General features: G+C 31.1%; 5 protein-coding genes across 5 annotated transcripts in view; 3 read left to right on the forward strand and 2 right to left on the reverse strand.

The window, feature by feature from the left end:
• LOC130448493 (gamma-aminobutyric acid receptor alpha-like) overlaps positions 1-27,938 on the forward strand; it is a 68,888-nt gene that overhangs the window by 10,524 nt on the left and 30,426 nt on the right. The window lies entirely within an intron of this gene.
• On the reverse strand, positions 269-7,486 carry LOC130448500 (facilitated trehalose transporter Tret1-like). Its single transcript, XM_056785921.1, has 2 exons — positions 7,335-7,486; positions 269-1,608 (listed from the first exon to the last, which is right to left on the reverse strand). Exons 1-2 carry the CDS (start codon positions 7,381-7,383, stop codon positions 290-292), a joined length of 1,368 nt encoding a protein of 455 aa, XP_056641899.1. The 5' UTR covers positions 7,384-7,486; the 3' UTR covers positions 269-289.
• LOC130448498 (facilitated trehalose transporter Tret1-like) lies at positions 7,649-13,635 on the forward strand. Its single transcript, XM_056785918.1, has 2 exons — positions 7,649-8,239; positions 12,203-13,635. The coding sequence occupies exons 1-2, from the start codon at positions 8,191-8,193 to the stop codon at positions 13,540-13,542; spliced, it is 1,389 nt and encodes a 462-aa protein (XP_056641896.1). The 5' UTR covers positions 7,649-8,190; the 3' UTR covers positions 13,543-13,635.
• Positions 17,486-21,437, forward strand: LOC130448499 (facilitated trehalose transporter Tret1-like). Its single transcript, XM_056785920.1, has 2 exons — positions 17,486-17,618; positions 18,568-21,437. The coding sequence occupies exons 1-2, from the start codon at positions 17,573-17,575 to the stop codon at positions 19,890-19,892; spliced, it is 1,371 nt and encodes a 456-aa protein (XP_056641898.1). The 5' UTR covers positions 17,486-17,572; the 3' UTR covers positions 19,893-21,437.
• LOC130448496 (gamma-aminobutyric acid receptor subunit beta-like) lies at positions 21,577-27,825 on the reverse strand. The gene is made up of 9 exons (XM_056785916.1): positions 27,482-27,825; positions 27,100-27,203; positions 24,147-24,214; positions 23,896-24,041; positions 23,671-23,828; positions 23,145-23,429; positions 22,758-22,976; positions 21,986-22,207; positions 21,577-21,931 (listed from the first exon to the last, which is right to left on the reverse strand). Exons 1-9 carry the CDS (start codon positions 27,532-27,534, stop codon positions 21,753-21,755), a joined length of 1,434 nt encoding a protein of 477 aa, XP_056641894.1. The 5' UTR covers positions 27,535-27,825; the 3' UTR covers positions 21,577-21,752.

A 27,938-nucleotide genomic window follows, 5' to 3' on the forward strand; every position in this document is an offset into this window, starting at 1 on the left:
CCGAAAGTTTGTTGCGGAAAATTGGGCTGAAGATCCTAAATCGATCAGAAATATGTAAACAACGTTTCAATGGACAAAAAATCGAGAAGATCTCCACTGAAATACTATGGAAAGTAGCTACAAACGACTATTTTCGAAAACGACAAATCGAAAAGTGTTTTGGAGGGATTGGAGGTCTTGTTCAAAGCAAATTTCATGGGGGATCCCTCCAATTTTGGTTTCACTCTTCCGACCTCGCGGATAAATGGTAAAATGAATCAATAAACTCCATCAAAACTTTTTATTCGCATTATCTTTCTAACATGAGTTGAATTTCCGCGAAAGTTTTCCCCCTCGTTTCGGGCACGTAAAATATCGTAAATAAAGTAGAAACAAAACAAAATCCAGCGAACGCGAAAAACGTACCGTCGACACCAATACCGTCAGTCATTTTATTAAAAAACAACGTCACCAGAAACGAAATTAACCAACAACTAGTGGATGTAGCGGACGCCGACAATTTTTTAACGTTCTTCGGAAATATTTCGGACGAAATAGTCCAAGGAAGACAACTGAGACCGGTTTGGAAAGACGCAACCGCCAATACCAAACTAACCAAAGGTATCCACGATACCGATCCGACGCCAAAGTCCGTCCTGGTCAGGATACAAAAAAAAATACCGAACGTCGACAAGCACATTCCTAAAACCGTCGTCGATATTATCAACAACATTTTCCTATCGAATTTCTCGGTAAAATAAGGCGCCGGCAAACTGAAAACGAAAATACAACCACCGATAATCAAGGCAGATACATCGGAAGGTAAATCGGCGCCGGCCGCGTCGAATATCACCTGAAGATAAGAAGTTATCGCGTTCCAACCGGACAACTGTTGAAAAACTATCAAACTTATCGATACGACGAAGGATTTCCTCAAAGCCAACACGTTCCCGAATCTAATAGATTTGTCTTCGTCCTCGACGCTGATCTTGATACGTTCCAATTCGTTTTGAACCGATCCGCGATCGCTCGATCGCAATTTGATCAGAACCTCCTCGGCTTTCTCCGTATCGCCGATTCCGACTAAATAATAAGGAGTTTCGGTTCCCAGTAGAGAAAAACCCACCAAAAACGCCAAAGGAAACGAAGCGTTAACCAAATTGAATAATCTAATAGACACGAAAGGTCCTATTAGATAGGATAGAAAATTACCGAAGGACCAGAAGATTCCCAGAGTTACGGAATAAGCTCCCCGGAGCGTTTCTTCGGTTACCTCGGCTATGTACATGGGTAATAGGGTGTAACCGCCGCCGACGGCTACGCCGCCCAGTAATCTTCCGAAGTAAAACACCTCGACGCGTCCCGCGAACGCCATCGATAGATAAGCGATTAAATGGAGACATCCTATAGCTTGGAGGGATAATTTCCTTCCGAAACGATCGGAGATGTAAGCGAAAGGCAGACCTCCGATCATCGCTCCGACGTTTATGGAAGATGCGATCAGCGCGTCTTGTTGTTGAGTGATCGGTTTCGGTAAGGGATTGACGGTTGAGTCGTTGGAGTGGAGTTTGGGGAGGATCGGCGATGGCCACGTCATCGTAATATCGCCGGATGTCGCCAGAAGATCGACTGAAATTTAATTATTGATTTGATTAACTTAGTATCTGGCGTTGATGTGGAACTAATCGCGAGGCGTTTCTAATTCGATTGTTGGTTAGGTTATTAGGCGGTAGGTGTTCGAAAAAAGAAGAAGAAAATGTCATATAAACGAGAATATCTCGAAAAAAAAAGAAGAAGAAAGAATCGTTTTGAGAATATTTGGGAAAATAACAAAATTTCGAAATCAAAATATCGAAAAAAGAAGAAGAAAACATTTGTAAAAGAAGAATTTCTTGAATAAATAGAATTTCGTTGACAGATAGGTATTAAAGAAGAAGAAAATGTTGTTTTTGATAAAAGAAGAAGAAAACGGATGAGAGAATTTTTGAAAAACGAAAATTTCGTTAAAAGACTCATTTTGAAAAAGAAAAAAACGATAAATAATTGGGTAAAGAAGAAGAAAATTTCATATAAACGAGAATATGTCGAAAAAAAAGAAGAAGAAAGAATCGTTTTGTGAATATTTGGGAAAATAACAAAATTTCGAAATCAAAATATCGAAAAAAGAAGAAGAAAACATTTGTAAAAGAAGAATTTCTTGAATAAAAAGAATTTCGTTGACAGATAGGTATTAAAGAAGAAGAAAATGTTGTTTTTGATAAAAGAAGAAGAAAACGGATGAGAGAATTTTTGAAAAACGAAAATTTCGTTAAGACTCATTTTGAAAAAGAAAAAACGATAAATAATTGGGTAAAGAAGAAGAAAATTTCATATAAACGAGAATATGTCGAAAAAAAAGAAGAAGAAAGAATCGTTTTGTGAATATTTGGGAAAATAACAAAATTTCGAAATCAAAATATCGAAAAAAGAAGAAGAAAACATTTGTAAAAGAAGAATTTCTTGAATAAAGAGAATTTCGTTGACAGATAGGTATTAAAGAAGAAGAAAATGTTGTTTTTGATAAAAGAAGAAGAAAACGGATGAGAGAATTTTTGAAAAACGAAAATTTCGTTAAAAGACTCATTTTGAAAAAGAAAAAACGATAAATAATTGGGTAAAGAAGAAGAAAATTTCATATAAACGAGAATATGTCGAAAAAAAAGAAGAAGAAAGAATCGTTTTGTGAATATTTGGGAAAATAACAAAATTTCGAAATCAAAATATCGAAAAAAGAAGAAGAAAACATTTGTAAAAGAAGAATTTCTTGAATAAAGAGAATTTCGTTGACAGATAGGTATTAAAGAAGAAGAAAATGTTGTTTTTGATAAAAGAAGAAGAAAACGGATGAGAGAATTTTTGAAAAACGAAAATTTCGTTAAAAGACTCATTTTGAAAAAGAAAAAACGATAAATAATTGGGTAAAGAAGAAGAAAATTTCATATAAACGAGAATATGTCGAAAAAAAAGAAGAAGAAAGAATCGTTTTGTGAATATTTGGGAAAATAACAAAATTTCGAAATCAAAATATCGAAAAAAGAAGAAGAAAACATTTGTAAAAGAAGAATTTCTTGAATAAAAAGAATTTCGTTGACAGATAGGTATTAAAGAAGAAGAAAATGTTGTTTTTGATAAAAGAAGAAGAAAACGGATGAGAGAATTTTTGAAAAACGAAAATTTCGTTAAGACTCATTTTGAAAAAGAAAAAACGATAAATAATTGGGTAAAGAAGAAGAAAATTTCATATAAACGAGAATATGTCGAAAAAAAAGAAGAAGAAAGAATCGTTTTGTGAATATTTGGGAAAATAACAAAATTTCGAAATCAAAATATCGAAAAAAGAAGAAGAAAACATTTGTAAAAGAAGAATTTCTTGAATAAAAAGAATTTCGTTGACAGATAGGTATTAAAGAAGAAGAAAATGTTGTTTTTGATAAAAGAAGAAGAAAACGGATGAGAGAATTTTTGAAAAACGAAAATTTCGTTAAGACTCATTTTGAAAAAGAAAAAACGATAAATAATTGGGTAAAGAAGAAGAAAATTTCATATAAACGAGAATATGTCGAAAAAAAAGAAGAAGAAAGAATCGTTTTGTGAATATTTGGGAAAATAACAAAATTTCGAAATCAAAATATCGAAAAAAGAAGAAGAAAACATTTGTAAAAGAAGAATTTCTTGAATAAAAAGAATTTCGTTGACAGATAGGTATTAAAGAAGAAGAAAATGTTGTTTTTGATAAAAGAAGAAGAAAACGGATGAGAGAATTTTTGAAAAACGAAAATTTCGTTAAGACTCATTTTGAAAAAGAAAAAACGATAAATAATTGGGTAAAGAAGAAGAAAATTTCATATAAACGAGAATATGTCGAAAAAAAAGAAGAAGAAAGAATCGTTTTGTGAATATTTGGGAAAATAACAAAATTTCGAAATCAAAATATCGAAAAAAGAAGAAGAAAACATTTGTAAAAGAAGAATTTCTTGAATAAAAAGAATTTCGTTGACAGATAGGTATTAAAGAAGAAGAAAATGTTGTTTTTGATAAAAGAAGAAGAAAACGGATGAGAGAATTTTTGAAAAACGAAAATTTCGTTAAAAGACTCATTTTGGAAAAGGAAAAAACGATAAATAATTGGGTAAAGAAGAAGAAAATTTCATATAAACGAGAATATCTAGAAAAAAAAAGAAGAAAGAATCGTTTTGAGAATATTTGGGAAAATAACAAAATTTCGAAATCGAAATATCGAAAAAAGAAGAAGAAAACATTTGTAAAAGAAGAATTTCTTGAATAAATAGAATTTCGTTGACAGATAGGTATTAAAGAAGAAGAAAATGTTGTTTTTGATAAAAGAAGAAGAAAACGGATGAGAGAATTTTTGAAAAACGAAAATTTCGTTAAGACTCATTTTGAAAAAGAAAAAACGATAAATAATTGGGTAAAGAAGAAGAAAATTTCATATAAACGAGAATATCTAGAAAAAAACAAGAAGAAGAAAGATTCGTTTTGAGAATATTTGGGAAAATAACAAAATTTCGAAATCAAAATATCGAAAAAAGAAGAAGAAAACATTTGTAAAAGAAGAATTTCTTGAATAAAAAGAATTTCGTTGACAGATAGGTATTAAAGAAGAAGAAAATGTTGTTTTTGATAAAAGAAGAAGAAAACGGATGAGAGAATTTTTGAAAAACGAAAATTTCGTTAAAAGACTCATTTTGGAAAAGGAAAAACGATAAATAATTGGGTAAAGAAGAAGAAAATTTCATATAAACGAGAATATCTAGAAAAAAAAAGAAGAAAGAATCGTTTTGAGAATATTTGGGAAAATAACAAAATTTCGAAATCAAAATATCGAAAAAAGAAGAAGAAAACATTTGTAAAAGAAGAATTTCTTGAATAAATAGAATTTCGTTGACAGATAGGTATTAAAGAAGAAGAAAATGTTGTTTTTGATAAAAGAAGAAGAAAACGGATGAGAGAATTTTTGAAAAACGAAAATTTCGTTAAAAGACTCATTTTGGAAAAGGAAAAACGATAAATAATTGGGTAAAGAAGAAGAAAATTTCATATAAACGAGAATATCTAGAAAAAAAAAGAAGAAAGAATCGTTTTGAGAATATTTGGGAAAATAACAAAATTTCGAAATCAAAATATCGAAAAAAGAAGAAGAAAACATTTGTAAAAGAAGAATTTCTTGAATAAAAAGAATTTCGTTGACAGATAGGTATTAAAGAAGAAGAAAATGTTGTTTTTGATAAAAGAAGAAGAAAACGGATGAGAGAATTTTTGAAAAACGAAAATTTCGTTAAGACTCATTTTGAAAAAGAAAAAACGATAAATAATTGGGTAAAGAAGAAGAAAATTTCATATAAACGAGAATATGTCGAAAAAAAAGAAGAAGAAAGAATCGTTTTGTGAATATTTGGGAAAATAACAAAATTTCGAAATCAAAATATCGAAAAAAGAAGAAGAAAACATTTGTAAAAGAAGAATTTCTTGAATAAATAGAATTTCGTTGACAGATAGGTATTAAAGAAGAAGAAAATGTTGTTTTTGATAAAAGAAGAAGAAAACGGATGAGAGAATTTTTGAAAAACGAAAATTTCGTTAAAAGACTCATTTTGGAAAAGGAAAAACAATAAATAATTGGGTAAAGAAGAAGAAAATTTCATATAAACGAGAATATGTCGAAAAAAACAAGAAGAAGAAAGAATCGTTTTGAGAATATTTGGGAAAATAACAAAATTTCGAAATCGAAATATCGAAAAAAGAAGAAGAAAACATTTGTAAAAGAAGAATTTCTTGAATAAATAGAATTTCGTTGACAGATAGGTATTAAAGAAGAAGAAAATGTTGTTTTTGATAAAAGAAGAAGAAAACGGATGAGAGAATTTTTGAAAAACGAAAAATTCGTTAAGAGACGCGTTTTGGAAAAGGAAAAAACGATAAATAATTGGGTAAAGAAGAAGAAAATTTCATATAAACGAGAATATCTAGAAAAAAAAAGAAGAAAGAATCGTTTTGAGAATATTTGGGAAAATAACAAAATTTCGAAATCAAAATATCGAAAAAAGAAGAAGAAAACATTTGTAAAAGAAGAATTTCTTGAATAAATAGAATTTCGTTGACAGATAGGTATTAAAGAAGAAGAAAATGTTGTTTTTGATAAAAGAAGAAGAAAACGGATGAGAGAATTTTTGAAAAACGAAAAATTCGTTAAGAGACGCGTTTTGGAAAAGGAAAAACGATAAATAATTGGGTAAAGAAGAAGAAAATTTCATATAAACGAGAATATGTCGAAAAAAACAAGAAGAAGAAAGATTCGTTTTGAGAATATTTGGGAAAATAACAAAATTTCGAAATCGAAATATCGAAAAAAGAAGAAGAAAACATTTGTAAAAGAAGAATTTCTTGAATAAATAGAATTTCGTTGACAGATAGGTATTAAAGAAGAAGAAAATCTTGTTTTTGAGTAAAGAAGAAAATTTGATAGAAGAATGAAAATATAAAAAAAAGAAGAAGAAAACATGGACTAGAAAAAAAGAACTTTTGGAAAAAAGAAATTTTTATAAAAAAACGAAAATATAAAAAGAAAATTTCTGTTAAAAGAAAATTTCGTTGAAAGACAAACATTAAAAAAGAAGAAAACCGCATAAAACTACAAATATCCGAGAAAAATTGAAAAATAAAAAAAAAGAAGAAGACGTTGACCGAAGGAGGAGAGTCTCTGGAAAACGGAAATTTCATTGAAAGAAACGTACTGAAAACATAAATAAAAGAAGAATTTTTTATTAGAGAATCAAAAATTAGAGATAATTCCATAGAAAAACGAAAATACCAAAAAAATTGCGATGAAAACATAGATAAAAAGAGAATTTTTTTTAATAAAAGAAAATATCGTTGAAGGAAAAGTATTAAAAACGAAGAAAATGCTGTAATTGAGCAAAGAAGAAGAAAATTTGATGGAAAAATGAAGATATCAAAAAACGAAGAAGAAAACATAGATAATAGAAAAAGAACTTTTGGAAAAAGGAAATTTCTATGAACACAAGTCTTGGGAAAGAAGAAAATTCCATAGAAAAACGAAAATATCAAAAAAATTGCGATGAAAACATAGATAAAAGGAAAAGTTTTGTGAAAAGAAAATTTCGTTGAAAGAAAAGTACAAAAAGAAAGAAAGAAAAGAAAAAAATAATTTTCGGAAAACAGAATTTTTGTTGAAAGGAAGATATTGAGAAGAAAAAAAAATAAAAATTTGAGAAAATTTGATTAAAAAATGAAAATATCATAAAATATACTAAATAATAAAATTTGTTTTGCCTTACCTGCTATTACTACAAATGTTGAATATCTAAAAAACTTAAAATTCGTCATATTTATAATAAAAACTCATATTTTAATTGAAAAAATTAAAAAAAAAAAACGTTTCGTTAGTTAATTTTGACTACATCGTAGATAACATTTTATATCTTAACATATTTATACAAAACGATTTATCTGCTTATCAAATTATTCAAAATCATTTTTTCAATTAATAAAAATTCACTTTGATATTGTTTCACTTATAAATATAAAACAATTTCGTTTATAATTCAACAATTGAAAAAATTAAAACGAACAGGACCGTATTGAAAAAAAATATAATATACGAGGACGGTCCAATAAGTATCTGGAGAATAGAATGCTTGATGACGTCAATTTTGGCCATCGTAATAATGGATGCGTCACCAAATACTAAACAACATGGCGTCTTCAAACTTGAAACATATACTATACAGATCGCGGTATTTTCCAAACAACTACCGCCATCTCTAGGTCGAACCACGTACTTTTGGTACCGTCCTCGTATATACAGACATTTTCTGACTAACTACGTCGATATATTTAAAAACCGAGTTAATAGAACGAATATAATATATGATAATGAAAAATTTAAATATTATTCACAATATTGAATAACTTGTGTCGCGATTATCCGGTTTAATATAAAAATATTTCGCAGTCGGCAAAACAAGAATATTAAATGGATGTTATAGCGAAAGACACACCTTATAAAACTTATCATGCACATTTATTTACATGTTAGTAATAGTGGAAAAAAAACGATAATAATTTGACATTGTATTTACGTGGTTTTATCTATGTACATTCGGGAGAAAAATAATAGAATTTAACAGTAATATGGATGAGAAATCGGTTGCTTGGAATACGTACCTAAATATAATTATTGGTAAGTAAATTCAAATCTATAATCCAAAGGTAAACTATACTGGATGTCCCACGACGAGTTAAAACTATTTGTATTTGGCAAAATACTCATAGTGGAATTATGAAAATTTCTAAATTTCGGTTTTCGGATACGATCTTTTTAACTAAAATATTTTCAAAGATGGCCGACTTCCGGTTCTACCAGAAGTCGGCAGTAACTATGTTATTTTACATAAAACACCCTGTATATTAATACATTTTTATAATCTACGTCAAATGTTAGTATACTTTTGTCTAAAAAAATTTTTCGAAAAATGCATACTTTTTGAGTTATTAATTTTTTTGTAAAAAATTTCGTCCCTATAAATTATTTTTTTACTAGGATATTCTTAAAGATACGAAAATAGTTTCTATTCGGTTGCTTTTAGCAAGGTCGGACGTATTTGAATCTATTTTGAAAAATTTTTTATTTTATACGGGGTGTGTATAAAAAGTGTTCAAAGTTTAACTTCATAAATATCAAATTTCCTCATTTTTTCAAATAGAACCACCCGGTTTTTTCTATTTTAATGCATTCGAGGGTAAAAAATGAGGCAAATATTTCACCTCTGAATGAATTAAAATGGAAAAAGTCGGGTGGTTCTATTTAAAAATATGAAAGAAATTTGATATTTATGAAGTTAAAATTTGAACACTTTTTATACACACCCTGTATGAAATGAAAAATTATTCAACATAGATTCAAATACTTCCAGCCTTCCTAAAAGCAACCGAATAGAAACCATTTTCATATCTTCACGGGTAACAACATAAAAAAATAATTTATAAGAGTCAAATTTTTTACAAAAAAATTAATAACTCAAAAAGTATGCATTTTTCAAAAAAAGGTTTTAAACAAAAGTATACTAAAATTTTACGTAGATTTCAAAAATGTATTAATATACAGGGTGTTCTATTCAAAATAACAAAGTTACAGTGGACTTCCGGTTCTACCGGATGTCGGCCATCTTTCAAAATATTTTACTTAAGAAGATCGTATATTAATACATTTTTGAAGTCTACGTCAAATTTTAGTACACTTTTGTCTAAAAACTTTTTTCGAAAAATGCATACTTTTTGAGTTATTAATTTTTTCATAAAAAAATTCACCCTTATAAATTATTTTTTTACTAGGATACCTCTATTCGGTTGCTTTCAGCAAAGTCAGACGTATTTAAATTTATATTGAAAAATGTTTCATTTTATACGGGGTGTGTATGAAAAGTGTCCAAAGTTTAACTTCATAAATATCAAATTTCTTTATTTTTTTAAATAGAAGCACCCGGTTTTTTCTATTTTAATACATTCAGGAGTAAAAAATAAGGTAAATTCATATATACTTTCCTATACTTAAAACTTATCGTTATCCATATATTAAATTTAAACCACACCGGCATTTCTAAAAATTTAATTTAACTTTTAATACCTGGATAACGTTAAGGTTTAGGTATAGTAAAATACACATAAAGTTGCATTTTCATCTCTGAATGTATTAAAATAAAAAAAAAACGGGTGGTTCTATTTAAACAAATAAAGAAATTTGATATTTATGAAGTTGAACTTTGAACACTTTTTATACACACCTCGTATAAAATGAAACATTTTTCAATATAGATTCAAATACGTCTGACTTTGCTAAAAACAATCGAATAGAAAAAATTTTCGTATCTTTAAGGATATAATCGTAAAAAAATAATTTATAAGGGTCTGTAACGATCAAATTTTTTTCAAAAAAAAATTAATAACTCAAAAAGTATGTATTTTTCGAAAAAAGTTTTCAGACAAAATAATACTAAAATTTCACGTAGATTTCAAAAATGTATTAATATACAGAGTGTTCTATTTAAAATAACCAAGTTACAGTCAACTCCTGTTGGGACAACCTGTATAGACGTGGTTCTACGAGGTATACCCACTTGTAAAATCAGATCGTGATTCGTTTTCTAAATTTGAATAAAACTAAATGTATTAGCAAATTTACGACATTGTAAATCAACACTTTTTGGATAGACCTCGTATACCGTTACGTTTTATTCAACAAATTTTTCCATTGTTTCCCATTAAAATAGAAGTCGAACATATCAAAATTTATTTTTATTTAACTGTGTTCAGTAAATTAAAATCAACGTCAACAAACACAATATTTCTGTTCTTCAAGGTAAACAAAATGGCGGACGCGAATATTTATCTCTATTCTAGTACCTTAACTGCAATTCAGACGCTGGTATGTACCATCTCGTATCGTTTCATCGAGACGATGACCAAAATTGATTAAATAAAGTTTGATTTGCTATATCATCCACCCTATTCGCCAGATTTAGCCTCTTCGGATTATTTTTTCTTCCCAGAGTTAAAAAAATAGCTCGGTGGGTAAAAATGACGTGTTAAATATGTTTTTTTAACGAAATTTTTGTGTTTTATTTGTCGGGATAGATACTTCTAGAAACATCCTTGTATACTGCAATTATTTGGGATAATATGGGAAAATCGTAGATCGGATATCAATTATGAATAACAGGTTAATCAATTTTATAATAAATTTTAATGTGAGGTTTTAGTAAAATTTCAGCAACATCTCCCGGACTATATAACATTCCAATCTTAATATATAAAAATTGTATGTTGGGAACGAACTCAAAAACGAGTTAACTAATAATCATGAAAATTGGCATATACATGTAATTTGGTCTAATTTAAATGATGGAATAATTATTATTTGAATTATTTCAAGAAAAATAGGTTTTATACGTTAGTATTTTGAGTTTTTAGAAATGAATTTGAAATTGACCGTGAAAAAGGCCACGACTGTCATGGCGTCAAAAATGACGTCTCACCTCGAGAAACAGCTGTGTTTGTTTATAACACTGTTTTTTCAATAAATAAAGAATTCCTCGTATTATAAATACTGTATAGTGCCCTAATATGAAACTACAACGATAAAAACGTCATACAAATTATTCATATACGTTCCAAACAATAAAGAAATATGAAGAAAGTAGTTAAAAAAGTTGCTATTACTTTATCAATTAATTACACAAATTATTACTGCGAAGATCATATTTATATAAGTATCAAACAAAACTCGATGTATCTATTTATAAATGTATAGTAAAAGGAATGAATTTTACAAAATCTACCATAATATACCACACATAACATATAAAATGTTATGACTGTATTCGCTAACCTCAAAATCAGTTAAGTATTTTCATTCCACTGTAAATGCGACTCTCTAACTGTCTACTGCTAATTAAATAAGACTTTGTTCGTTTTTCACATAATACTTACATATAAATATTAACACTGCGGAACACTAACACCGATGAACAAAAATAGGTGGTTCATTGCAAAAAATTTTTCAAACATAACTGGGCAAATTACTGCAGTTGACTTTGTTAAATCCTCATTCCATGGCAAATTATACCTGTGTTTCAAGATTAAACTAAAAACGAACTTTATTAATTTAACAACAATCGCTCGAAATAACCTGGTCAATTTATACGAAAATGACAGCTACATCATAGCGTTTCGCGGGTGTGACGTCACGCTTTTCTGATGTTTCTGGTGTTTAATGTCACGTGGTTAAACGCCTTATTTTGTCGATTTTATTTTCCAAAAATATCATTTTTGTAGAAAACTTTTTTATTTATTAATTATCATTGTTAATCATCAGCAACTTAAAGCCATCCGATTTATTTTTAGCCTTTTAATAATAAACTGATCATCAATGTTGATTGTTGTTATTAATGGTAATTCGAAACAGATGGCGCCTCAAGCGAATTTATTAACATAAAACTGTAAAATTTTGTATTTTGCACCTAATATACGGCGCCACACTTTAATATGATATATTTTCTTAGACTACACACTATACACGTGTTTTTTAAATCACTCATCGACAAAAACTCGTTTCCGAGTCTGCTAATATTATATATTTACGTTGTAGCAAACATTCTTATATCATCTGGTGACGTTTCCGTGACGTGGACTTCTTCTGCGTATCCGAAATTATACTCGAATGACACTTCAGTAAATCCTCTACAACGACCGATTAGCCCCTCCCAAGATGACGTACTCGGATCCATATTGATTGTGGGCGCGATTTTAGGACCTTGGCCGTTTGGAATAATAGCAGATAGATTCGGAAAAAAGAAAATATTATTACTTCTAGCTTTACCACATATTATATCTTTTTTAATTTTAGGTTTAGCCAAGAATATTTATTTGTTTTATTTCGCTAGGTTCGTAGCCGGGTTCGGACTTGGTGCCGGGTATTATTTGGTACCTTCGTACGTCGCTGAGATCGCTAAGAGTTCCCATAGAGGTGGTATGGTGGGCGTGACTAACGTATTCTGGTGTTTGGGTGATTTTTTGTCTTTAGTTATAGGAACTTACACGAATTTTTCGAATTACAATTTTAGTTTGATGTGTTTTCCGATGGTGTTTGTCGTACTTTTCGTTTGGTTGGGTATCGAAAGTCCTTATTATTTGATGAGTAGGAGAAAAGAAGAAGCCGCCAGAAAATCTTTGATGCGTTTACGATCTAATAACCACGAGGAAGTTACTAAAGAATTAAAATCCGTCGAATATTTTCTGCGATTACATCAAGACGGGAAGTTTTTCGATATGATTAAAGATGAAATTTTGAGGAAAAACATTTTGATTTCGATGTTTTTGCTCGTATGTTTGACTTGTAGTGGTTTTTGGGGTTTAACTTTTCATCTAGAACTCATTTTCGAGAGTTGCAGTTTTAGTTTAACACCGGATACGTCTGCTGTTATTGTTGGTGGCGTTTTATTAATTTCTAGTTTATTCACGCCCGTTTTGTTGGATAAATTCGGTAGGAAACCTCTTCTTATAACGTCGTTTTGCGGTATGCACGTGTCCTTGATCATCTTGGGGATATATTTTTCTATTTCTCGAATGGAAGTTTTAGCGTCGACGCCGCTTTTTTGTCTGGCCCTGTATCTCGCCAGTTTCAACGTGGGGGCTTGTATAATACCTTGGATACTAATCTCTGAACTGTTTCCTAATAAATTCAAAAACGCGGTCGCTTCGTATTGCACGACGTTGTTTTGGTTAGTGAATTGTTTAGTTACATTTAATTTTAATAAACTTCACGGTACCATAGGTATGAATGGGATTTTCTATTTCCATGGCGTTTGGTGTTTGATCGGGGCGGTTTTCGGTTATTTTTTTGTTCCGGAAACTAAAGGTAAAGATTTCAGTGACATACAACAAATGTTTAACGAAGGGATTGAGGAAAATCGTACGTTTGAAATATAACCTCAAAACGACGATGTTTTTCATGGTTATAATGTTTTGTTTTTAAACTGAATGTTTATATAATTAATTAATAAAGTGTGATTATTTTGAAAATGTGTTTAATTTGTCTTAATCTACTGATTGTTTTCGTTTTAAACGCATTTTGTATATTTTGGATTCGAAAACAGCAAAATTGCTTTTGTTATGAATCCGAAATGTATCAGAAAATTGTTTGTATTCGAACTATTGCTAAATTTGAACAGAATTTTTATGAAATTTGTGTCAAAATTGCACCAGGCTATTAAGAATTCACTCAAACTTTTCAAAAAGTGTCGAAAATTTGTTTCTTTTCGATGCAATGTTGTTTTTCGGAATTTTCCATGTAACTTGTGTCAGAATTTCACCAGACTATTAAGAATTTGCTTAAATTTTTCTGGAATGTGTGTCAGACCTCCGAGAATTTACTCAAAATGTTCAAAAAGTGTCGAAAATTTGTTTGTTTTCGATACGATGTTGTTTTTCGGAATTTTCCATGTAAGTTGTGTCAGAATTTCACCAGACTATTAAGAATTTGCTTAAATTTTTGTGGAATGTGTGTCAGACCTCCGAGAATTTACTCAAAATGTTCAAAAAGTGTCGAAAATTTGTTTGTTTTCGATACGATGTTGTTTTTCGGAATTTTCCATGTAAGTTGTGACAGAATTTCACCAGACTATTAAGAATTTGCTTAAATTTTTGTGGAATGTGTGTCAGACCTCCGAGAATTTACTCAAAATGTTCAAAAAGTGTCGAAAATTTGTTTGTTTTCGATACGATGTTGTTTTTCGGAATTTTCCATGTAAGTTGTGTCAGAATTTCACCAGACTATTAAGAATTTGCTTAAATTTTTGTGGAATGTGTGTCAGACCTCCGAGAATTTACTCAAAATGTTCAAAAAGTGTCGAAAATTTGTTTGTTTTCGATACGATGTTGTTTTTCGGAATTTTCCATGTAAGTTGTGACAGAATTTCACCAGACTATTAAGAATTTGCTTAAATTTTTGTGGAATGTGTGTCAGACCTCCGAGAATTTACTCAAAATGTTCAAAAAGTGTCGAAAATTTGTTTGTTTTCGATACGATGTTGTTTTTCGGAATTTTCCATGTAAGTTGTGTCAGAATTTCACCAGACTATTAAGAATTTGCTTAAATTTTTGTGGAATGTGTGTCAGACCTCCGAGAATTTACTCAAAATGTTCAAAAAGTGTCGAAAATTTGTTTGTTTTCGATACGATGTTGTTTTTCGGAATTTTCCATGTAAGTTGTGACAGAATTTCACCAGACTATTAAGAATTTGCTTAAATTTTTGTGGAATGTGTGTCAGACCTCCGAGAATTTACTCAAAATGTTCAAAAAGTGTCGAAAATTTGTTTGTTTTCGATACGATGTTGTTTTTCGGAATTTTCCATGTAAGTTGTGTCAGAATTTCACCAGACTATTAAGAATTTGCTTAAATTTTTCTGGAATGTGTGTCAGACCTCCGAGAATTTACTCAAAATGTTCAAAAAGTGTCGAAAATTTGTTTGTTTTCGATACGATGTTGTTTTTCGGAATTTTCCATGTAAGTTGTGTCAGAATTTCACCAGACTATTAAGAATTTGCTTAAATTTTTCTGGAATGTGTGTCAGACCTCCGAGAATTTACTCAAAATGTTCAAAAAGTGTCGAAAATTTGTTTGTTTTCGATACGATGTTGTTTTTCGGAATTTTCCATGTAAGTTGTGTCAGAATTTCACCAGACTATTAAGAATTTGCTTAAATTTTTCTGGAATGTGTGTCAGACCTCCGAGAATTTACTCAAAATGTTCAAAAAGTGTCGAAAATTTGTTTGTTTTCGATACGATGTTGTTTTTCGGAATTTTCCATGTAAGTTGTGTCAGAATTTCACCAGACTATTAAGAATTTGCTTAAATTTTTGTGGAATGTGTGTCAGACCTCCGAGAATTTACTCAAAATGTTCAAAAAGTGTCGAAAATTTGTTTGTTTTCGATACGATGTTGTTTTTCGGAATTTTCCATGTAAGTTGTGTCAGAATTTCACCAGACTATTAAGAATTTGCTTAAATTTTTCTGGAATGTGTGTCAGACCTCCGAGAATTTACTCAAAATGTTCAAAAAGTGTCGAAAATTTGTTTGTTTTCGATACGATGTTGTTTTTCGGAATTTTCCATGTAAGTTGTGTCAGAATTTCACCAGACTATTAAGAATTTGCTTAAATTTTTCTGGAATGTGTGTCAGACCTCCGAGAATTTACTCAAAATGTTCAAAAAGTGTCGAAAATTTGTTTGTTTTCGATACGATGTTGTTTTTCGGAATTTTCCATGTAAGTTGTGTCAGAATTTCACCAGACTATTAAGAATTTGCTTAAATTTTTCTGGAATGTGTGTCAGACCTCCGAGAATTTACTCAAAATGTTCAAAAAGTGTCGAAAATTTGTTTGTTTTCGATACGATGTTGTTTTTCGGAATTTTCCATGTAAGATGTGTCAGAATTTCACCAGACTATTAAGAATTTGCTTAAATTTTTGTGGAATGTGTGTCAGACCTCCGAGAATTTACTCAAAATGTTCAAAAAGTGTCGAAAATTTGTTTGTTTTCGATACGATGTTGTTTTTCGGAATTTTCCATGTAAGTTGTGTCAGAATTTCACCAGACTATTAAGAATTTGCTTAAATTTTTCTGGAATGTGTGTCAGACCTCCGAGAAATAACTCAAAATGTTCAAAAAGTGTCGAAAATTTGTTTGTTTTCGATACGATGTTGTTTTTCGGAATTTTCCATGTAAGTTGTGTCAGAATTTCACCAGACTATTAAGAATTTGCTTAAATTTTTCTGGAATGTGTGTCAGACCTCCGAGAATTTACTCAAAATGTTCAAAAAGTGTCGAAAATTTGTTTGTTTTCGATACGATGTTGTTTTTCGGAATTTTCCATGTAAGATGTGTCAGAATTTCACCAGACTATTAAGAATTTGCTTAAATTTTTCTGGAATGTGTGTCAGACCTCCGAGAAATAACTCAAAATGTTCAAAAAGTGTCGAAAATTTGTTTGTTTTCGATACGATGTTGTTTTTCGGAATTTTCTATGTAAGTTGTGTCAGAATTTCACCAGACTATTAAGAATTTGCTTAAATTTTTCTGGAATATGTGTCAGACTTCTGAGAATTTACTCAAAATGTTCAAAAACTGTCAAAAATTTCACCACACTATCAAGAATCTGCAAATTTTCCACGAACTTTCAAAAGTTCTCTGCTTCTTGCTTTCAATGAGTTACTAAAATTTTCGAGTATTGAATTTAACTTTTAATTCGCTTCGTTTGGATCCTTTTTTCGGAAAAACTAATAATAAAATATTTCTACATACCACAAAATAAATATCCCCTGAAAATCATTATGTTCGTAACTGCAATTGTTTTAAAACAACATTCCCATCTCTAGCTACCTCATTTATATCTATCCACCTGAGTAACGCAAAAAACGTAAACGACATGCGCAATTAGTTGAAGATAAGATAATCCGTTTTAATTAGTTATTTTTGTAATTAGTTGGTAATAGTGAGTGAGTTACTTCCTGTTAATACCACGCCTACTAAGTCATCTGTCATTTCCGGTTTTAATAATATAAATTACAATTATTCCAACTATTAAATCGAACGTCAACATTTCTTTGCAATACGACGAAATAATTTTATTTTTATAATTTTGTCGCGTTTGTATGAAATTGGTTATCAATGTTGCAATAAAAGTTGTTTAGGTCGAAATCACTGACCTATTACAGAAAATTTTGCAATTACGTTATTTTTCAGGGCAGTACTTTGTTTTTTTTTCAATAACTATTCTTGGAATGATACTTTATTAAATAAGAAAAAATAATAGCAGTTGAAAGTCCCTCTCTGCTAGTAACCTCACTATCTCGAGAAGTATAGATTTCAAACATTCCTCATTCAATTTTACCGATTATACAGTATCGATCTTATCATTTTTTCATAATTTAGTGTAAAAAAATACGAATTTTAAAAAATATGATTGACATTCGTAAATACGTATGTTTATTTATAATTCTAACGAGTAAGTATAATTTCTCTATTAAAAATAATTGGAACACCCATTATTATTTACTTTTGGCAACAGTTACGTGTCAAATACTTGAAATAAGCTACGACACTCGCCCGTTTCTTATATTCTTTTGATGATAAGTATCAATCAATCATTTCTATACGTCAATTAAAAATTTTATTCTACTGTTTCAATTTGATCAAAAAAACTGATGTTTACACTTCCCACAAATTATATATAATTTATTAACGTTGGTTTTAAAAAATATAACTTCATAATGATTGTAATCACGTAATTGTGACCTTCGATCAGAACGTGATGACGTTACGATTTGTAAAACCATCAGTCAACTGAATAATATCTATTTGCTTAAAATAATTATTTCTGCATGACGCAGATTTGATTCGTATAAATAACTTGCTAATATCCAAACAGGAACTTGAAAAAATTTTTTATACTGTAATGCCATTTCTAATAATTGACATTTAACAATAACATGCACGTAATATCTGATAATATACACGTGCTTTTTGATAAAAAAGTTTCTTGGTTTAATCGAAAGGTCCATTTTTTTTATTTTACCATATAAACTTGATATTTAATCACTTGAAAAATAAATTCTTTTGGTGTTAACCACGTAATTTTAAATTAAAAGATTGATGCCCCTAAATGTCGGCAACACATTATACAATTTCTCGTATTTCATAGCATAGAAGTTATGTTATTTTTGTTGTTAATTTTTGATACTGGATGCGTTTAGTAAAATCTTTCGTTTACTTACAATTATTGTTAGATAATATACCGTTTTATCAGATTTAATACTATTTATTATATCGTGTCATGTACATATAATAGGCGTAAGAATGCACAACAGGTAGTACAATAAACGTTGCCAAATTTAGTAGAATTTCTTGATTCTATAAAATACAAAAATCTCGTACAATCTTTTTCCAATTTTCAGTTAATTTATTGGCAACCACTGGTGATATAACACTATCATGGTCATCACCAGTGTTTCCAAAACTATATTCCGAAGATACTTCAATAAATCCACTGGGGAAACCAATAACCATCGAAGAAGAATCAATAGTAGGGTCGATTCTCAATTTGGGAGCTCTAATAGGTCCAATTCCATTCAATTTCGTAACCCAAAAGTACGGTTACAAGAAAACTCTATTATGTTTAGCAATACCTCATATAATATCGTTCTTAATACTAAGTTTCGCTAAAAATATTTTTCTTTATTATTTAGCTCGGTTTTTAGCGGGTTTGTCCTTGGGAGCCGGCTATTCTCTTTTCGCTACGTACGTCGGTGATATATCAGACGATTCTAATAGAGGTGGAATGGTCGTTATTACTAATATATTTTGGTCCATGGGGAATTTTATACCGTTAGCTATAGGTCCGTTTACGTCTATATTAAGTTTTAATTTAATTCTAACTTGCATACCAGTTATATTTCTCATTTTATTTTCAATAATAGGAGTTGAAAGTCCCTATTATTTAGTACGTAATAAAAAAGAAGAAGAAGCTGTCAATGTCTTAGTATATTTACGCGGTAAAAACGACGTAGAAGAAGAAATGACTAAAGTTAAAAATTTCGTTGAAAATAGCACGAACGATAAAATTTCAGATTTATTAACGGATACGGTATTAAGGAAATGTTTGATAATTTGTTGTTTTCTACTAGCTACTCAAGATCTCGGTGGTTATTGCTCTATTTTGTATCATTTAGAACTCATATTCGAATCGGCCGGCTCTAATATATCAGAAGATAAAGCTGCTTTAATAGTCGGCGTTGGTTTATTTTTATCTAGTTTTATAGCGCCGTTTTTGGTCGATCATTTCGGTAGAAGACCTCTTCTAATTGCATCTTGTCTCGGTATGAGTATTTCATTGGCTTTGCTCGGTTTATTCTTCTATTTGCAATCCCGTAACTTCGATTTAAATTCTATTAGATACCTACCTCTATTTAGTTTGATATCTTACATCGTTTCTTATAATTTCGGTATCAATACCGTTCCTTGGAGCTTAATCTCCGAACTCTTCCCCAGTAAAAATAAACAAACTGCGTCTTCTATAGGTGCTTTTTGTTGTTGGTTCATCACTGCCTCTGTTACGTTTTGTTATAACTATTTAAACGATTTGTTCGGTATTTTCGGTACTTTTTGGGTGTTTTCCGGTTGGTGTTTGGTCAGTACCATCTTCTGTTTCGTGTTTGTACCAGAAACTAAAGGTAAAAGTTTCCTTGAAGTCCAACAAATGATATATAAACATCCCGAATAGATAGAAACGTTTAAATTTGCGACATCCTGTATAATTATTCAAATCAATGTCTTGTAGGTAGAAATTTTTGTAGGTACCCGGTAATATTCCATAAATAACCCACACCTCATCAATATTACTCTTTACAGTTTTTCCAATACCACACCCTGTATATCAAAAATTTTCAAAATAGTCTTTTAAGCTATCTAATATTGAAAATTTCAAGTACATATATTAATTAAAAACAGAAATTGATGAGATAAAATTAATTAAATCTTTGGAAAATAAATACACACTTTCAAAATCATCATTATTTATTATTCTATATAAATATTTACAACAATTTCTATACACACATACTATAATTTAATATATTTTTACTAATTTCGTATATTTTCTTCGAAATATTTGAAAAATATATCAATACGGCAACGCTGTGTATCGATAATATTGTTATTACTAGGTTCGTTCTTACAAAGAATCTGCCAACTTTAATGCGCATGTATAAAGATGTTAACGACTGATAAATACGATTTAATATATCAATTTGTTAAATCTAACCCAATTTCTTTTTCTGTTATGTTCACTTTTTCATCCAACCCCGTTTTAAATTGAATTTTATTCATTCAAAATATAAACATACGATTTATATTGTACGTATGCTGATTATACTAACCAACAATATATTCTCATACGAAGATAGTAGAAAAAAACTTAAAAAAAAGTGCGTTTACCATAGAGTAAATATTAAAAGTAGAGAAGCTTGTTTAAGTGAGTACGAACAGCTGATAAAAAAGAGAAACAACATCGATATACACGTATCTATCTCTCTCTAATCCATTCTGATTTCGGAGTTTGTGTTACACTTTATTTTCAATATTAACTCTATGGCTTTTACCCCAATAAGCTGACGTATGTCTTAGATTGATTCAGTTAAATAATTAAAAGTTTTCACTGGGAGCCTTAGAAAACATATATCAAAATAATTGATACTAAATCAAACAGAGATGTGTATTTTGTCACGTTACCCCATTTTACGAATATCTGGTAATGGTATAATCAAAATTGAAATTATGTAAAAGATTTTCTCAAAAAAGTAAAAATTTACAGGCTTCCACCGTTTGCTACTAATCATTTTAAAAACGTCAGCATCCGATTTATTGTAGGTACGTTAAAGAAGAATTTGCCGCGGGTGTACGAGTCCAAATTATAGTACAGTCAAATTCTCTTTTGGTTTCAAAATTATATAAATTTTATTATTAAAATAAGTCATTCATTTTGAATAGCCGGTTAGACTTCTAATCATGGCAGATGTTACAACTTATCAGTTATGATTCTATTCACTAGATATATAATTTAGCTTAATTAAACAAGTTTACTATAAGCAAGTTATGTATTATTTTCACTTGCTCAATACAAAAATGATTTAAAATTAATTTCCAAGTATAAAAAACCTATTGAAGAACAAAGCAGTAAATGTGACCGATAAACACCAATAATTTGAGCTGTCAACCGTTATAGTAATTTTATTGTAAATAACATATTAATAAAATTATTGCATGTTTATTAATTTATATCATTTACCTATTTTACCTACCAATATCTATTTAATTATTAATAAATTGTAATAAATCAATTTAAAATCGATATTTTGATAACTTTGACTGGACTATTACAATTCGAGCGTCAGTTGAGATGTTTTTTGTTTTCACTTCAATCGTTTTGAGCGCTGTTGCCAATAAGTGACGCGCATATATTTTCAAGTTCATAGACGGTAAGATAATAAAACGCTTGTGTACAGTTGGCAACATTGTTTTGTATGATTTCACGTCAGATCTGATATGTTTACAAATTTAAAATCTTTCAACGAATCCATCTTATTTATTCCAAAAAATAAAACATCCAATAACCGATATTGAAAAATAAAAATGTAACAGGGAAAATAATCCGCGAGTATTTGTCAATAACATTAACGTCTTTAATTTTTGGCATAGACGATTTTAGAACCGAAGCTCCTTTTCTAAGAGCGTGGAACATCTTCGGTTTATGAATAGAATTACCTAAAACAAAAAGTTTCGCTACTTATTCACTCGACATAATATATGATTCATTACTTCTATTGCTTCTATGTCTAAGTCCAGCAGGATTTCTGTAGATGTACGGACTTTGCGTTCTTAAAATTCGAAAACTGGGAGGGAATTTTGACGGATCCGAATCGTATGTATAATTAGAATTGTATCTGTTTCTTATCGAAGCAATGGGACTCATTTTAACGTCTTTTAGTTCAATAATATCTTGATTACTTACACTCGATTGTGCTGACGATACTTTGGATCCTAAAAATTAATAAATAAGTTATTAAATTCGGATTGTAATACACAGATGGCGTTGAAAATAATTTTTAAGTGACGTAATTAGCAAACTGAATTCGTTCAGGCGAGTCCATTGTTTATTTCGAGGGGTTACCGTTTGAATTTTCATTTAGTTTAACGTCAGTGACTGATTTTTGTGTGTTTCTCCTATTTTTTTAAGAAATTTGTTTCAAAAATAACTTGTAAAGTGATGAAAAATTAGTTTATCTCCCAAAAGTGTGTGTATAATTTGCTTATTTCCGTTTTATTTGTGATATGAGTTGCTGATTTACATTCTGAATAACGTACATTTTGTGTAAACGAATCTTGTGATATAGTGTGTAAATTTGAACACTTAGTTTAAACGTTATTAATAAAAAAACAGAGGTTTTGAAAAAAAGTGAACTAAAAAAATAATGGAACACCAATAAATCGTGAGTATATTAATTAATATTAAGATATTACACAAATATTCGCAATGTTGCCGGATTTAATAATTTTTCTGTAGACTACTGAAACTAATTGATACCTTTACCTATTTTAATATCTTCTCCGTCTTTCTGTTTCTTAGTTTTCTTTTTGGCTCTAGCTCCCCAGTAGGTATAATTAACAGCTGCGTATTCTAAAAGTGCAGCGAAAACGAAAACGAAACACATCACCAAGTAAATATCGATAGCTTTAACATAACTTATCCTAGGTAGGGAATTGCGTACACCAGTACTGATTGTAGTCATGGTTAAAACAGTTGTTATACCTTAAAAAAACAATTCGTTTTCGTATATTAATTTTCAAAGTTCAACAAATAGTTTTCAAATTCAATTTAATCAATTAAAGTAAGAATAAAATTGAGTTTTCGAGATACGAAACGAAATAATGAAGTTCGGAGTGGTATAAATTTATAATTTCAATTAAATTTTCTTACCTAACGCGACTCTAGCGCTAGTAGCTTCGTGATTGATCCAAAAAGAGACCCAAGATAACATAACTATCAATATACTGGGTAAATAAGTTTGAAATATGAAATAACCGATATTTCTTTGTAATTTAAAAGAAAGGGACAATCTTTGATATGTACCGGTTGCCAATCTTTCTTTTCGATCATTTGTTTCCCAACCCATTATCGTGAATTGAGGAAGTTCGGCGTCTTCTACACCACGAACCGGAGTCGATTTCCAATACATCACCACGTCCATTACAGTGTAACCATCTATGATAAATAATATTAATTTGTCTATGTTCATTACTGCTATACATAATTTTCGATAAAACATAACCACGATTTGAATATATACAGTGTTTTTGAGATATAGGATGATAAAATTTCAAAATAAGTATTTCAACATGACTTTGGACGTTAATCGACAATATCTGACAAAAGTAGATGCCAAATCACGTATAATAATTGATTAGATTCGATTTCAGGAAGTTTTTATTATAAAATCACTCACAACTTTCGATTTCAACGCTGCAATTTTGCGAATCTAAAGGATAGTAGTGCAAGTCCATCATACACGCCAAAGTTGTCGTGAACCTCAATCCGTATATTATAAATCCATCGCCATTTAACCTCACAAGTTTATTCCTTTCGGTCACGTCATGTAAAAAACTGAAAAGAAGGATGTAATAAGGACAATTTTAGGTTTACAGGACCGTATTTATTCGAATGCACGTACCTATTTTTGTCGTTTGCGAAAAACGTATCCGGCACCCAAATTTTTTCGGCAAAATCTCCGGAAAGGGTTAGAATTTCATCATCGCTACCAAAAGCTAGTCTTTCATCTTTCCAATACTGATTTAAGTACAAAGTAATGGTGTAATCCTGAAATACTTTCCATGTTAGAGATGCCGCAAAACTATTTTTACACAATTTTCCAAATTTGAATCGTGAAACGAAGAAATATCATTTTTCCAAAACTTAACTCACCATATTCACCTCGGAAATGGCATCAAAACTTGCGATTGTCAAATCCATACCCACCAGAAGGGGATCTCCTGAAAATAAAATCAAAAGAAACCGTGAAAAAGTTACTGGAAATATTCACACATCCGAAAAAAACTATAAACAACAATTATTTTTGACTTTTTCGATACTTCACGTAATTCCCCCCTTAAACCAATCCTGTTCTTTCAAATTAGACACTCCTAAATAAAAAATTCGATTTAATTCATAAATCTAGTCGATAAAACTTAACCAAAATCCAATTATTGAATTCTGCAATTATCGAATCCCCCTCGTATTTACCAAAATAAATTAATATCATTTTAAACTTTCCAAGGTCGTTCAATTCTTGATTTGGTCGCGGCTCGGTGTATTCTTAATGGAGTCGTCGTTGGAAAAAAAAAAAACGAATTAGATGTAGCTGTCACTTTCATGTCTTAATCGTCTGAAGTGTTCAACATCCAACATTCCCCAAGTCGTGAACTACGTTTATCTGACATCTCATTTTTACTAATCGGGAAAATTCGATTTCGAGGCGTTTACCAACTGGAAATTTGCGTATTTCCACAGATAAATTGTCGTGTAAGTGGGAATGTAGAGATTTCCAGAAAACGAGTATGTTTAGTTTATACGTCGACTCGTGAAGTCCCTTGGAATCGAGTCCCTTGGAAATATCGCTACAGGAAAGGTCTACGTGGCACCTGGTGTCCACGGTGGCTGACATCTACGTCGGCTGTTGAAGTCTTGTGGAAATTCGGTTTGAATGAAAATGGAAAACTGGAAGTTTTTGAGGTCGAACACGAATATGACGACGGCGATGATTTGGGAGATACCTGGTGCCCGAGTTGGATGGTTTATACGTTGACTCCTGGGGCATCGTGGAAATTCGTTTTGAATTTGGCTGTATATATACATCCTGGAAGTTTATGAGGTTGCTGAACACGAATATTATGCCAGATAACGTCTATGTGGTACCTGGTGCCCGAGATGGGCGACATCTACGTTGTCTATTGAGGTACCTTCGAGATTCTTTAAGAAATTGGCCGTATCTACACATCCTGAAGGTTTATAAGGTTACTAAACACGAATATTATTCCAGAAAACGTCTACGTGGTACCTGGTGCCCGAGATGGACAACATCTACGTTGTCTATTGAGGTACCTTCGAGATTCTTTATGAAATTGGCCGTATCTACCCATATTGGAAGTTTCTGCATTCGCTAAACATGTATATTATGCCAGATAACGTCTACGTGGTACCTGGTGCCCGGAATGGGCGACATCTACGTTGTCTATTGAGGTACCTTCGAGATTCTTTAAGAAATTGGCCGTATCTACACATCCTGGAGGTTTATAAGGTTACTAAACACGAATATTATTCCAGAAAACGTCTACGTGGTACCTGGTGCCCGAGATGGGCGACATCTACGTTGTCTATTGAGATACCGTCGAGATTCTTTAAGAAATTAGGTGTATATATACATCCTGGAAGTTTATGGGGTTGCTGAATACGAATATTATGCCAGAAAACGTCTACGTGGTACCTGGTGCCCGAGATGGACGACATCTACGTTGTCTATTGAGATACCGTCGAGATTCTTTAAGAAATTAGGTGTATATATACATCCTGGAAGTTTATGGGGTTGCTGAATACGAATATTATGCCAGAAAACGTCTACGTGGTACCTGGAGCCCGAGATGGACGACATCTACGTTGTCTATTGAGGTACCGTCGAGATTCTTTAAGAAATTAGGTGTATATATACATCCTGGAAGTTTATGGGGTTGCTGAATACGAATATTATGCCAGAAAACGTCTACGTGGTACCTGGAGCCCGAGATGGACGACATCTACGTTGTCTATTGAGGTACCGTCGAGATTCTTTAAGAAATTAGGTGTATATATACATCCTGGAAGTTTATGGGGTTGCCGAATACGAATATTATGCCAGAAAACGTCTACGTGGTACCTGGTGCCCGAGATGGACGACATCTACGTTGTCTATTGAGGTACCTTCGAGATTCTTTAAGAAATTGGCCGTATCTACACATCCTGGAGGTTTATAAGGTTACTAAACACGAATATTATTCCAGAAAACGTCTACGTGGTACCTGGTGCCCGAGATGGACGACATCTACGTTGTCTATTGAGATACCGTCGAGATTCTTTATGAAATTGGCCGTCTCTATACATCCTGGAAGTTTTTGCAGTCGCTGATCACGAATGTAATTATAGAAAAGGTTCACGTAGTACCTGCTGCCCAAAGTGGGCGACATCTACGTCGTCTAATGGAGTCCAGTGGAAACTTTTTATAAAATAGTTTGCTCGTATACATCCTGGAAGTTTTTGAAGTCGCTAAACACGAATATAACGACGGCGATGATTTGCCAGATACCTGGTGCCCGAGATGGATGATTTATACGTCGATTCCTGGAGCGTTGTAGAAATTCGTTATGGAATTTATCGAATATACGGATCTTGCAAGTTTTTGTGGTCATCGAACACGAATACGACGACCGAAAAAACCTACGAGGTACCTGGTGCCCAAGGTGGACGACATCTACGTCGTCTATTGGAATCCCGTGTAAATTCGTTATGAAATTGGTCGAATTTTTAAATCGTAAGGATTTTTGAAGTTGCTGGACACGAATTTCTCAATGGTGATGTCTTGTTAAGTACCTGGTACCAGGTATCAAGTTTATACGTGAACTCCTGGACGAAAATATTAATCTGGAGGGTTTTAGGGGTCGATGAACTCGAATATATCAACGGCGATGACTTTCAAGGTACCTGGTATCCGAGCTGGCAGGTTTATACGTCGACTCCTGCAGCTCCTTGCGAGGTACCTGGTGCCTGGGATGATCGCCTCCTAGAGGCCCATGGAAAGTTGTGGATATTTTTAACTTTTTCGCGAAAAATAAATCAATTATACACTCACCTCCAAAATTAGGCCTCAATCTGATGTCGTATCCTTCGAGAAGACGAGAAATCGTTTGAGTTACGTTAGCAAGTCGATCAGAAATGATATTATTACCGTTAATTCTAAAACAAAATTATATTTTTTCAATTTTTCTTTTATATTAAAGTCCGTTTTGTATAAAACTCAATTGTACGTAAAATATATTAGGGTTAGTACACTTTGGTGTTTTAATTTGCCACAATCCCACAACGTAAACGCTCTCGTATATATTATTAGTGATAGTATGTAATTTGTAGTTATGGTATAGTGGAAAAAAGTCTTGTATTCGAAGTTTTTCGAGTTTTTCGAATTGAAATCTATTTTTTCTATCAAATAAGTTATTAATTCAAAAAAAACTTACCCCTCAGTTAAAACAATTCTAAGGAACGTGAAAATTATCGAAATGGGAATCATTTTATGATTAATTTCAGTATTAAGTCCATTTAGTCACTAGTAACTTTGATATTAATGAAAAAAATTATTTTTTTTTTACATTTTTCGTAGTAAAAACACGATAAAACTGTCTGTTACGAATTATTGGTGATCCAGATGAAATTTAATCAAATTTCAAGGAGACGTGTACATAATTCCGGATCACTGATTTATTATTGAAGAAAATGAAAGTTTTGTTAGAAAAAACCGCGTCGTTAAACGGAAAATTTTCATTTTTGAGTACAATATAGGGCGCTATTCGAAGGACATTACGCTGTACCACATTCCTTCAAGTTTATCAAACGTTATTACCGCCTTGTGCGCAAACTCGCCAATTTCTTATTTACCGAAACGCTTCGCCATCAAAGTCGATACAAAATAAATTG

This window comes from Diorhabda sublineata, chromosome 8 (genome assembly GCF_026230105.1).
Source record: "Diorhabda sublineata isolate icDioSubl1.1 chromosome 8, icDioSubl1.1, whole genome shotgun sequence".
NCBI lineage: Eukaryota > Metazoa > Arthropoda > Insecta > Coleoptera > Chrysomelidae > Diorhabda > Diorhabda sublineata.